This window comes from Chrysemys picta, chromosome 1 (assembly GCF_011386835.1).
Source record: "Chrysemys picta bellii isolate R12L10 chromosome 1, ASM1138683v2, whole genome shotgun sequence".
Classification (NCBI taxonomy): Eukaryota; Metazoa; Chordata; order Testudines; family Emydidae; genus Chrysemys; species Chrysemys picta.
The window spans coordinates 103013608-103026027 of NC_088791.1; the positions used below are offsets into that span (position 1 = coordinate 103013608).

The 12420-nt window shown below is 41.7% G+C and overlaps 1 protein-coding gene across 9 annotated transcripts in view; it reads left to right on the forward strand.

The window, feature by feature from the left end:
• The first annotated feature begins 299 nt into the window (after positions 1–299).
• HIPK2 (homeodomain interacting protein kinase 2) overlaps positions 300–12420 on the forward strand; it is a 201101-nt gene continuing 188980 nt past the window's right edge. For 5 of the 9 annotated variants that reach the window (XM_005296409.5, XM_065565588.1, XM_005296405.5 and 2 more), the window contains exon 1: positions 637–829. In XM_005296409.5, the coding sequence (XP_005296466.2) occupies positions 788–829 (42 nt within the window). In that variant the 5' untranslated portion in view covers positions 637–787. Of the gene's footprint in view, positions 830–12420 lie in introns of all 9 variants that reach the window. The other 4 variants (XM_005296408.5, XM_065565575.1, XM_042851603.2 and 1 more) reach the window with 4 other exon arrangements.

Genomic DNA, 12420 nt, shown 5'->3' on the forward strand with positions numbered 1-12420 from the left:
CCTAGAGGGAACAGAAGATTTATTTGGGGAAGGGGGGTGAGAGGTAGGAATTTTCCATGCTATTGTAAAACATCAGCTCAAATTATATGATCCCCACAGCCAGTGAATGGCAAAGCTTCAATCAGCTGCCTTTTTTTTTCTTTTCTGTAAAGAGAGAGAGAGAGGGAGACAGAACTGTTTCACCAACTTCTGTTGACTGTTCCTTTTTTCTCCTGATTGAAATGTGTTGTTAAACAAGATCCCACATAATCTCAGTAGAGGGTTTCTCTCGCTCTCTCTCTCTCCTTCTGGGAAACTGCGATCAGTGCCATCGGTATTTGATTATTTGCAAACTCCCTTTGCTTTTTTCCCCTCTCTCCCCCTCTCTGTCTCTGTCTCGCTCTCGCTCTCGCCTCCAATGCAACTTTTGCAGAAACCCCCAACACACACAGACATGTTGAGCTGAGAGCTAGGGGGATCGGCCGAGTCCCCCTTCCCCGACCCCAAAGTCCCAAATCTGGGGGGGGCCTCTAACCACCCCTCCCCCCACCCTTGACCTGTCCACTGTGCATCGACTCTCCCCACACCTCTTCCACTCCCTACTCCTTTTTTTGGTGGTGTTTTTGTTAGATGGACAGGATCAAGGTTGGATTTTTCTGTCTCCCCCCTGATGAAGTGAGGCGGTGATGCAGGAGGCTGGCAGCTTCGACTATACGGAGAGACACAGGCTCAAGATGGCAGATTTGTATTGAGTTTGGGGGGCTGAGATCTCGCTTCATTTTTTAAATGTTTTAATATCTTTTTTGCCATGAATAACACATTCTTGCACCGATGGCCCCTATGTACGAAGGTAAGGCAGCTTCTTTTATTTCCTTCCACCCCTCCCCATCCCTGTCCTTTGGCCATCTCTTGGCACCAGGCACCCCTCACCTCCCACCAAAAAAAGAGAAAGAAAATAACCACAGATCTGAAATCAACAGTATAGCACAGCTCATTGTCGATGCTGTGAGGTTAAATTTATGGTTCTGCCTTTTTAAAAAATGAGTATTCTTAGTATTTGAATGGAGGTTGGTTTTAATTTGCTCTCCATTTCTTCCTCCCCTCCACCCATGATTGTCTGTAAAATTCCTCACCCCTCTTTATTTTATTTTATTTTATTTTGGTCATTTCGGTCCGTGGTCACGAAGGGAATGGGTGGAAAAGTCCATTTCAGTGCCGAGCCGAACAATGAAATTGACTAAGATTGCCCTGTAATTGCTCTGTGTGTGTGTGTGTGTATGTGTATGAAATGTAGTTTAAATTCAAGGGCTGAACACCCTATTCCTTTAGCCTGTACTCCAGAAAGCATTTGCTTTGGGGTTTTGCTGATCAACTATATTTTTAGGTTAAAAAATATAGCATATCTAGGCACATATGTCAGGGAAAAAATCTAGCAGCAGACTGTCAGTTCTTTCAGTTTCTACTCAAATCCAACCGGGGATTGCAGTGAAAATTGAAAGTGAACTTTGTTTTTTCCAGTTTTTAAATCTCTCTCTTTCTCTCTCTCTTCCTCTCTCGCTCTCTCTCTCTCTATTTAGGACTCGTGTTTAAAAATAAATCCGGCTTAATTTAAATCACCTAGCGTTGTATTTATGTCCTTCCTTTCCGCTCCCCCCCCTTCTTTCTGGTTGAGAATTGGTTAGAGAGCATTTATATAAACTGGATAGAAATCCCCAGTTTATTTTATTTTATACAGAAATGTCTTGACGATCGATTTATAGCAAGGGAGATTTTAATGTCTGGCAGGAGAAGAGGCATGCGGGAAGCAATACTTTATCTGTAGTGTGTCTGATAAAACTTATCTGAGAAGAAAATCTAGTATTAGTTGGAGTGTTCTAAATGAACCAGCTTTCCTGACGGTGTAACGTTACCGATGTGCTTATTGATGGCTAGGATGCTTCAGGGTGGTTTAAAATTGTATGACCTGTAAATAATTTGCACTCTAAAAGAAACAAAGGGGATTGTTTATAGGCAACAAAAATAAGTATTATTCCAGTCCTTTCTTCCCTGATCCTGAAGAGCATAGGTTTAATGTAGCCATTATTTTTTCCTGCAGTTTGAGCTAATGAAAGGCAAATGCAACAGATCTACTGAAAAAAGAGAGTTTGCAAAGCAATGAGGGACATTTATTATTAAACTGTGTCTGTAAAAAGGGGCTACAGTCAGCTGGAACTGTCTGGGGTGTTGAAATGAAATGAAATAATGTTTCTCTTTAAACAAATCCTGAACTCGCCCTCTGCTGGACGCTCAAGGTCTGTTTTAGAAAATAAACTTGCCATTGAATGAAGAACTGAGGAGCAGGCTTTGCCCTTCCAAGGGAAAAGAAGTGTCTCTGTTTGGAAAGTCTTTCTTTTGAAATGCTCATGTTCATGGTTGGATGTGAGGCTTGTGGCAGTGAGATGCTAACAGAAATCAGTAGAGGCAAGTAGGTGCCCACCCTGCTGTGGCATTGCACCTCAATCCTGACCTGCATGATTCCCTGCTGTTCCTGTCCTGGGCTCCATACTTCCCAGCTGTGTGAGGGCATCCAAATCTTTACCTGCCTCACTTCTCTGCTAGTCTAGATTTGGGGCCCCACAGATGGTAGCACTGCCAGTGCATTTTAATCCTGACCAAATCAGTTCCCTGCTGTTCCAGGGTTGGACCCCTTACACAGCTAGTCCAATGCACCTTAGGCCTGTCTTGCATCACAGTGCCTGCTGTCCCTATCCAGTCCTCTCTGCAACAGAGTCTACTAATCAGGTTGGATTATGCAGTGATTTTGTGATGTGGACTAAAATCCACGGTGGGGTAGGATGAATCTATCAAGATCATGTTCATTTATATTGTCCCCCAGGTCTCCAGAAGAGGGACATTTAGTTTACTGTCCCATTTACCACCTTGATCTGAGGATAGAATAATGAACAGTGTCTATAGGGGTACAGTGAACATGATTTTTACTTTATCTCCTTTGTGGAAAACTGTGCTCATTTCTGTAAATGTTTCATTAAGCATTCTTTCTGCGAAAGTACATGGCACCATCCCCAATTGTGAAATATTACAGGAAGAATGAGTCTAATGGACATCAGCCTGGTGGGAGCCAGCATACGGGATTCTTCTCTAGATTCGTGGTGACGCATTGAGGCTTTTAGCGGGAGTTTAGCAGTTACTGCACTCTCACTTCAGATGCTTCACGGCACTTGGGTAATTGAAAAAAACCCAACAACCTATAAAGAAGGCCTGTTTGGAGCCATATATAACCGTCTTGCAGCAGGGAAGGTCCCACAGCAAAACTTTGCAGCCTATTAAGACATCCCAATCCTTAAAGCTGGCAAATCTGTAATATCCCGACTCTCAGGAGTCAACATAAGGTACAAAGGGGATTGAATTTTGCATTAAAATAGGTTTGTGGGTTGGACTGTTTTTGCAGGGTGGAGGGTTTAATGGATATTGTGTCCTCCCTAATAGTCATGAGAATTCTTCAGAGTTCCTTGACACATTATAAGGCATGGATGGAAACTTGTATTTACTTGCATATGGAATGTGAATCTAATCTTAAAAGGAGAGTGTGTGGTTCTGGTCTTTCCTTCTAGAAATGATAGTCTGCATATCACAGGCTCTCTGGAGCCTTCCTCCGGAGCATCAGGTACATTTAGGCCATTGATGGAAGCACAATAGCAGAGGTGTTGGATCAATGCTGTAGTATGTAACAGCTCCTCTGTTCCTATTGTTTGACTCTTGCTCTGTCAATGGATCACTACTGTAACACACATACCCCACCACACCCACCACCACCACCAAAACGGAGAATGGAATATGTGAGACAATATTTTTCCCAACAGTACGGCTCTTTTACAAAAACATGTTGTTAGAAAATGTGACACCCTAAAGGATTTATTAAACGATTCCAATACATCTCTGTTTAAATGAGCTATGTACAAAGACCTTTCTGAATACTGCTGGTCCAAGTAGCAGCTCTTGTGAGCCATACAGTGCATAATAAGTAAATACATAGGCCCCAGTGACATCGAGGAGAGTTTTGTCATTGACTTCAGAAGACCCAGGATTTCACCTGCCATGTTCCTGTTCTCCAGCCTTTCCTTTTCTTTTTTTAGAACTGAAAGGGTAAAATGAAGGAAATAAAATAGACCGAGCAGAATAAAAATAGAAAGGCAACTAAAACTAACGTTCAGCATCTGGGTTGGTTTTGAGTTGCTTTAATCTTATTGGAGATTGGAGAACATATTGAGCTAAAGGCAGGAATCACTGGGTGAGGTTCTATGGCCTGTGTTAAGCAGGAAGTCAGACTAGATGAGCATAACGGTCCTCTCTGGCATTAAAAATCAATTGTCCAGTTTCGGAGTTGGTATTAACTGGTGTAGTTCCCCTGGCTTCAGCAGAGCTATCCTGAGTCACACCAGTGGAGCATCTGGCCCCATGACTCAGAGATGATGGCGTCTCACCCTATATCGAACTTACTGCTCAAATCAGTTGTGATACTCTTGCTGGGTGAAATTCTGCCCTGTGCAGAGGTCAAGCACAAAGCCTATGCACCACTGAAGTTCCACTCAAGCCCTATTTTAAGGGTGCATAAGCTGGACTTAAGTGGTGCACAGACTTTGTGCAGCCTTCTGCATAGAAGTGAATTTCACCTGCCTTTTCCTGGGTGGCTCACCAGCACCTGAGATTGGCAGCCTTCAGAGCACAGCATAAAGGGATGTTAATTCGCTTTAACCTTTTTTTTTAGAATGATTATTGCCTCCTGTTTTGGTGTTATGCTGTTTTGCTTTGCTTATTACTTATCTTTGACAACTTTGTTGCAATTTGCAGTGTATTAATAGCAGCAGTGTCAGTAGTTTTATGTGTGGGTGGCTTATAGAATTAATATCTGTATTTTCTATAAATTCTACCTAGCCACTACAGGGACATTGATGGAGCTTCATGCTGGCAGAAAGTCTGCCCACAGGGAGCTCCTTGCAGGATCAGGTCATTGGAGGCATGAAATTCTGACCCTGAACATGTCTAAGGTCAGATCCTATTTAATTGGCTAGTGTTTTCCCAGCGCTTCTGGGACAGGCACTTTATAGAGGCAACATGTGATCATTTTTAATGGATTAACCACTGGCACTTTGTGAACGGTTTTGCCCCAAAACTCTGTGCGCTAAGATAATAACTGAATGGCGCTTGCTGTTTATGAGGTAATAACCATCACCTGAGCTAAATCAGTGCTGGGACCAAAGTCACAGGTTTTTATTAGCTCAAGAGATGGTTGTTTCCAAGATAACAGAAAACCTCCTCCAGTTATAATTATTGTTTTTATCATACTGAAATGTCCAATGATTAAATATTATTGAGATGTAATGGGTGAGAGATGCTGTTTTATTTTCTGAAATGGAAGAAACCCTGTAAGGGCTAGGATAGTGCGGGCCGATAGACAATGCATTCTGAGGGGAACAGCCCCTCAGAATGCAGGAATGTGCACACTGGACACACTTCAGACTTAGTCTGGCTCCTGCCTGGGCTTACACATCGGTTTAAGTTAACACAAGTGACAAACCCCATTGACTTCAGTTGGATTCCTCACCTTACATGTGCAGAGTTAAGCACATCCAGAAGTGTGTGCAGCATCAGGCCCAAATTTGAAAATCATGGTCAGTTTGCAGAATAGGGGCTTAGGTGCCTAAAGGTTGACCTTGGGCAAGTCACCATCCCTCCCAGTGCCTCAGTTTTCCCATCTTTAAAATGGGGATAAAGATAGTGACCTCCTTTGTAAAGCTCTTTGAGATCATGGATAAAAAAAATACTATATAAGAGCTGGGTAGTATTATTATTCATTATTTTAGGTATCTCAATGATTGCCCTGATTTTCAGAAGTGGTGAGTATCCACAAAACCTAATTTACTTCCATGGGTATTTTGAATGCTCATCACCTCTGCAAATTAGGCCACTTACTTGGAGACTAGGCTTGGATCTAGGTGCCTACTTTTAGTTACCCAAGTTTATAAGTTTGGGCCACTGCACAGCTTTGGTTTTCAACCTTTGGCATATGGTAGCTGTGGAGAACCTCTCTGGTAGTCTCCAGAGTGAAGGTTTTTGAGAGCCAAGCCATTGGATGATTGGGGTGTTGGGAGTGGAGGTAAGTCCTTGTGAGAGTCTCTGTGTCTCACAAAGTGGTCCCCCACATGAGAAATTTGCAGAGCCCCTCACTCTATGGTTACTGAAAACTGTAGTTCAGATGTGAGTACAGCATCCCTGTGTTCAGACTCGCAGAGACTATTCCATGTCAGGATGAGGTAGCATGGACCAGTGGTAAGATCAAGTGTCTGGGAGCTGGTTTGGTGTGTGACCTTGGACCTGACTGTTAGAGTAGGATTTTCCTCAGTGTTGGCCTTACTCTGCTCCCATTGAAATCAATAGGTTTCTATGCAATAGAGTTAGGCCAGGACTGTGTGTTTTGAAAATTCCACCCTTAATCTATGGCCTTAATTCAGGAAAGTACTTACATATGTGTCTAGCTTTAAGCACATGAGCAGCCCCATTGACCTAGGCTCTGTGCCTTTTAGTCCATTTGTAAATGGACCCACTCACCTTTACTAAGGAATTTGTATACTGTAAGTTCAGTGTATTACTATTATTATTGCTGTCTCTTATTTGTTGCTTTAGTGGAAGATGTATTTACTTTATCCACCTCTTTATTAAGGACCAGTCCAGCTACAAACATTCCTGCATAACAAAAAGAGAGAAGTAAACCCTAATTAGAAAAAAAGGGCCCCTTACCTATTTATATACCTAAATGTGGATTTAGGAGCCTAACTTTAGGCATCCTCTTTTGAAACTGTTGGCCTAAAAATTATAGAGATTATTTCAGTTTTTTAACCTTTCTAAAAATCTACATTCAGACCCAAATGATAACTTTCCTCCAAGTCAGCAGCTGCTCAGTTTGTGTGTATATAGCATAGAAAAAGCAAAGGCACTTTATTTCCTGTGAGCATTTACAGCTGACCGGTGGAGAGAGTGGGCCCGATTCTCCTCTCACACCAGGGTAAAGCCCCGATTCATGAAAACTCTTGAGCATGGGTTTAGGCGCCATTCCCGAATATGGATGCTTTTCTGAATTGGGACCTGAACTAAGAGTAATTCCATTAAGGCTAGTGGAGTCACACTGAAGTAAATGAGCTCCCCGTGTTCCAATAGCCTGATGTGAGGTACATTTCCAGATCCACACTTATAACCTTAGAGAATCAAAAGTCAGGGTTAAAAAGAATAAATAAACCCTACTGTTTATTGGTATAATTAATAATAAATTCCCACTGTGCACTTGTGTAGTTCTTTACATGTTCAAAGTATTTTATAAACTGGCTGACGACTCCAGGTGAATTTCAAGCCAGTGGAGGAATGTCAGCCCTGGAGAATGAAGTCCTCTACTTACCTACAATGTGGGTACAAAAAGGGCAGCAGCTCTATGAACTTCCCCATGCCCAAGCCTCTTCAGCCAGTTCTGGGCTTGATTCTGATCTCACTGACAACAGGTGTAAATCAGCAGTAATGTCCCTTAAACCAATGGAGTCACGCAGGTCTAACACTGGTGTAAGTGAGTTTAGAATCAGGCCCCATAGACTGAATTCTGAAGTCAGTGGGAGTTTTGCTGAGTTGAGGACTACAGAATTTAGCTCTGTATTTTTAAGGTCTCCCCAGCAGTTTGGTAATGTAGCAGTGTCTGTCAGGTTCCACTGAACGGGCCATTTGATTAGAAAAGTTGAGCACTGCTTTTAATCACGCCTCTTTCTCTTCCCTGGTCAGCTTCCAGTGTCTGCACTGACATCTGCCTCTAGAAGGAGAATGGGTAAAGAGATCACTTAAGGCTGCCACATTTAAAATGTGATAAAATAGTCACACCACAAGGTGATGATGTTCTGTCAGACCCAATGATATTCCAGGATGCTTGGCAATCCCAGGAAACTCAGGAGGGCAGCAATGTTTCCTGTTCATTACAGTCTTTACACTTAAGGGGATTAGCAAGGTTTGGTCATCTGGAATAACATTTCCACAATGCAGAGCTCCTCACTAAACTCCTCTAAAGACTGACAACTTCATCGGGACATAGTGGCTGTGCTTAAAGGGACATGCTCAAATTTCACCCCCCCATCAAAATATCAGCTTTGTTTCCCACTGTGCTCTCCTGATCCTGGAAAACTATTGAAAGGCAAATAGGTTCACGTAAACTAGGAGCCAAACCTTGGTCCAAAACTTGAACAAAGTTCATTTAGCAACTTCCCTGTCCCGTTATTTTTCATTTTTGTACTTCCTGGCTCCAGCTGGGAATGGAAGCAAAAGGAATGCTATTGCATGAGAAATTCCAATCCCGGGAGATTCCCAATCCAGTTCCACATGATCAAGAAGTTCATATAATCTGGGTAAACTTTGGTGAAGTATTAGAATTTTTGGCGGTTTAATTGATCTGATTCCTAACACTGAAATTCTTGGGGTTCTCCCATCACTACTATTAGCCATTTCAAATCGAGGGCTCAAACACAGAAGCAATTCAAACAGACCCACTGGAAGACCCCTACAGTCCCTGAATGCTGAATTTTTCTGCAATCTTACGTCTGCACATAATGCGGCAAAGGCAAGTATGGCTGTCACATAATCTCTCCTTTCCATCTGTCTGCCCCATTCTCATGATCAGGCCAGATGATTGAAATGTATAAAAATCTAGAGGTCCATCCAGTGTGTGTGTGTGTATGTGTGACTTAGTAAATAGGTGTGCAGGGCATGAAAGCTGGATAGCTTTAGACAGCATTGGTCCCAACATTCTCTTTTCTCTAACATCAGGTCAGCTGTACCAATGTATTTGCCATTGTATCAATGAGGCTCTGCTTTTATGCTTGCCTAGAAGGACAAGAAAGAGTCCTTCTTGCTTATCATTTTAGGTTAGTGAGTTTATTGCTATTGGATGTAATCCAATTGGTTTTTTCATAGATTCCAATGTTAGAAGTAACCATTCTGTTCATCTAGTATGATATCCTGTAAAACACGGGCCACAGAACTCCCCTCAAAATAATTCCTAGAGCAGATCTTTTAGAAAAACATCCAACCCTGGTTTTAAAATTGTCAGTGATGGAGAATCCACCACATCCCTTAATTGTTCCAATGGTTAATTACTCCCATTGTTAAAAACGTAGGCCTTATTTCCAGTCTGAATTTGTCTAGCTTCAACTTCGAGCCATTGGATCATGTTACACCTTGCTCTATTAGATTGAAGAGCTCATTATTAAATATTTGTTCCCCGTGTAGATACTTATAGACTGTAATCAAGTCATCCCTTAACCTTTTCTTTGCTAAACTAAATAGATTGAGCTCCTTGAGTATATCAGTCTGAGGCATGTTTTCTAATCCTTTAATCCAGTGATACTCAGAGAGAGGCTTGCAAGCCATAAGTGGCTCTTTAATGTGTCCCCTGCGGCTCTTTGGAGCATATAATATTAAAACACTGTGTGATTTAATTATTAACCAGTCTAAGTTATTAACCAATCAGATGCTTTTACTATGTTATTAATCAATTGCAGTTGATACAATAATAATACTTGTTCAGTCATTTTGCTGTGAGAATAATATATTTCCCCGTCATACTGTTTAAATATGAATATATAGTACTACAGTAAATGAAACAACGCATTCACACTACTGTGGCTCTTTTGGGTAATGTTGATTGCTGATTTGGCTCCTGAACCACTGAAGTCTGAGTATCACTGCTTTAATCATTCTTGTGGCTCTTCTCTGAACTGTCTCCAATTTCTCAACATCCTTCTTGAATTGTGGGAGCCAGAACTGGACACAGTATTCCAGCAGCAGTCACAGCAGTGCCAACTATACAGGTGAAATAACCCCTCCACATCTATTCAAGATTCTCCTGTTTATGTATTGTGATAGACCCAGACCAGTTGGGAACAGCAGAGTAGCAGAAGGGAGATATACTGGTCACTGGATAAGTAGTTTTCTGTTCCCTGAGTGACCAGAGCAGGGCTGCTGCAGGCTAATAGACCACCTGACTCCAATTAACCTGCAAAGAGTCAGGTGAGGCAGTTAAGCACCTGACTCTAATTAAGGCCCCTCTGATGCTATAAAAGGGCTCACTCCAGTCAAGCCAGGGGGAGCCAGAGGAGAGGAAGTGAGTGTGAGGAGCAAGAAGCTGAGTGGGAGTGCTGCTGGAGGACTGAGGAGCACAAGCGTTATCAGACATCAGGAGGAAGGTCCGGTGGTGAAGACAAAGAAGGTGTTGGGAGGAGGCCATGGGGAAGTAGCCCAGGGAGTGGTAGCTGTCATGCAGCGGTTACAGGAGGCACTATAGACAGCTGCAGTCCACAGGGCCCTGGGCTGGAACCTGGAGTAGAGGGCGGGCCCGGGTTCCCCCCCATACCTCCCAATTCCTGATCAAACACAGGAGGAATTGACCTGGACTATAGCTTCTACCAGAGGGGACGGTCTCTGGACTGTTTCCTGACCCACAGGGTGGATCTGTGAAGTGAGCAAATCCGCCAATAAGCGCAGGACCCACCAAGGTAGAGGAGGGACTTTGTCACAGTATCCCAGAATTGCATTCACCCTTTTGACCATCACACTGGGAGCTCATGCTCAGCATATTGTCCCCCATGATCCCCAGATCTTTTTCAGAGTAACAGTTTCCCAAGATAGAGCCCACATATCCTTTAAGTATGGCCTACATTCTTTGTTCCTCGATATACACATTTACATTTGGCCATAGTAAAATACATATTGTTAGATTGCATTCAGCTTGCTCCTAGCAATTCCGATTGCTCTGTATCAGTGCCCAGTCATCTTCATTGTTCATCACTCCCTCAATTCTTGTGTCATCTGTAAACTTTATCAGTGATGATTTCATGTTTTCTTCCTGGTCATTAATAAAAATGTTAAATAGCACAGGGCCAAGAACCGATCCCTGCAGCACCCCACTAAAAACACACTTGTTTGATGATGATTACTCATTTACAGTTACATTTTGAGACCAATCATTTAGCCGGCTTTTAATCCATGTAATGTGATCCATGTTAATTTTATATCTTTCTAGCTTTTCAGTCAAAATGTCATGTGGTACGAAGTCAAATGCCTTACAGACATCTAAGTATATTACATCAACGCTGTACCATTATCAATCAAACTTGTAATCTCATAAAAAAAAAGATATCAAGTTAGTTTGACAGGATCTATTTTCCATAAACCCGTGTTGATTTGCATTAATTATATTACCCTCCTTTAATTCTTCATTAATCAAGTCCCAGATCAGCCGCTCCATTATCTGGCCCAGGATCAATGTCAGACTGACAGGTCTATAATTAGCTGGTCATTCCATATTCCTTTTTTAAATATTGGCACAATGTTAGCTTTCTTCCAGGCTTCTGGAACTTCCCTGGTGCTTCAAGACTTATTGAAAATCAACGTTAATGGTCCAGCGAGCTCCTCAGACAGCTTTTTAAAAACAACTTCTCGGGACCTGCTGACTTAAAAATGTCTAACTTTAGTAGCTGCTGTTTAAAATCCTCGTGGACTGGAAAAAGTGCTAGCATATAATATGAGTATATCACTTGTTTTCCCCCTGCCAAAATACAGAACATAAATATTTATTGAACACTTGTGCCTTTTTATTGATACTTATTGATAATTCTGCCATTTCTGTATAGTAGAGGACCAATGCCACTGTTAGGATTCTTTTTGTTCCGAGTATATTTTAAAAATTCCTTATTGTCCTTAACACTGCTGGATATAGATTTATTCTTGTGTTCTTTTGCTTCCCTTATCAATTTTCTGTAATTCCTAGCTTCTTATGTATATTCATTACTATCAACTTCCTATTTTTTCTGTTTGTTGTATATATATATATATATATATATATATATTATTTTTTTACCGCTGCCTTCACTTGCTCACTACACCATGTTGATTTTTTAACCAATATGGCTTTCTTCCTCAATTGTGTGACTGTGGCTTTTGGGGCATCTAGTAAAGTAAAGTTCTTAAACAATTCCCGATTATTATTTACTTTTTTTTTCTGTTAAAATTCTTCCTTCCAGATGAATGGCTCATTTTGTTTTCAGCTGAGTAAAATTGGCCCTTTTAAAGCACCAAGGATATATATCCCTAGTCTGGACTACATTCTGCTTGTACAAGTCAAGATCACTGGTTGGTTTGAACTTGAGTAAATGGTGGGTTCTCTGGAATATGAAGTCTTTAAATCAAGATTTGAGTGCTTCAGTAACTCAACAAGAGGTTATGGGTCTACTACAAGGGTGGGAGGGTGGGTGGGTGAAGTTCTGTGACCTGCAATGTGCAGAAGGTCAGACTAGATTATCATGATGGCCCTTTCTTGTCTTAAGACTATGAGTCACTTGTACCTAAGTTACTATTAAT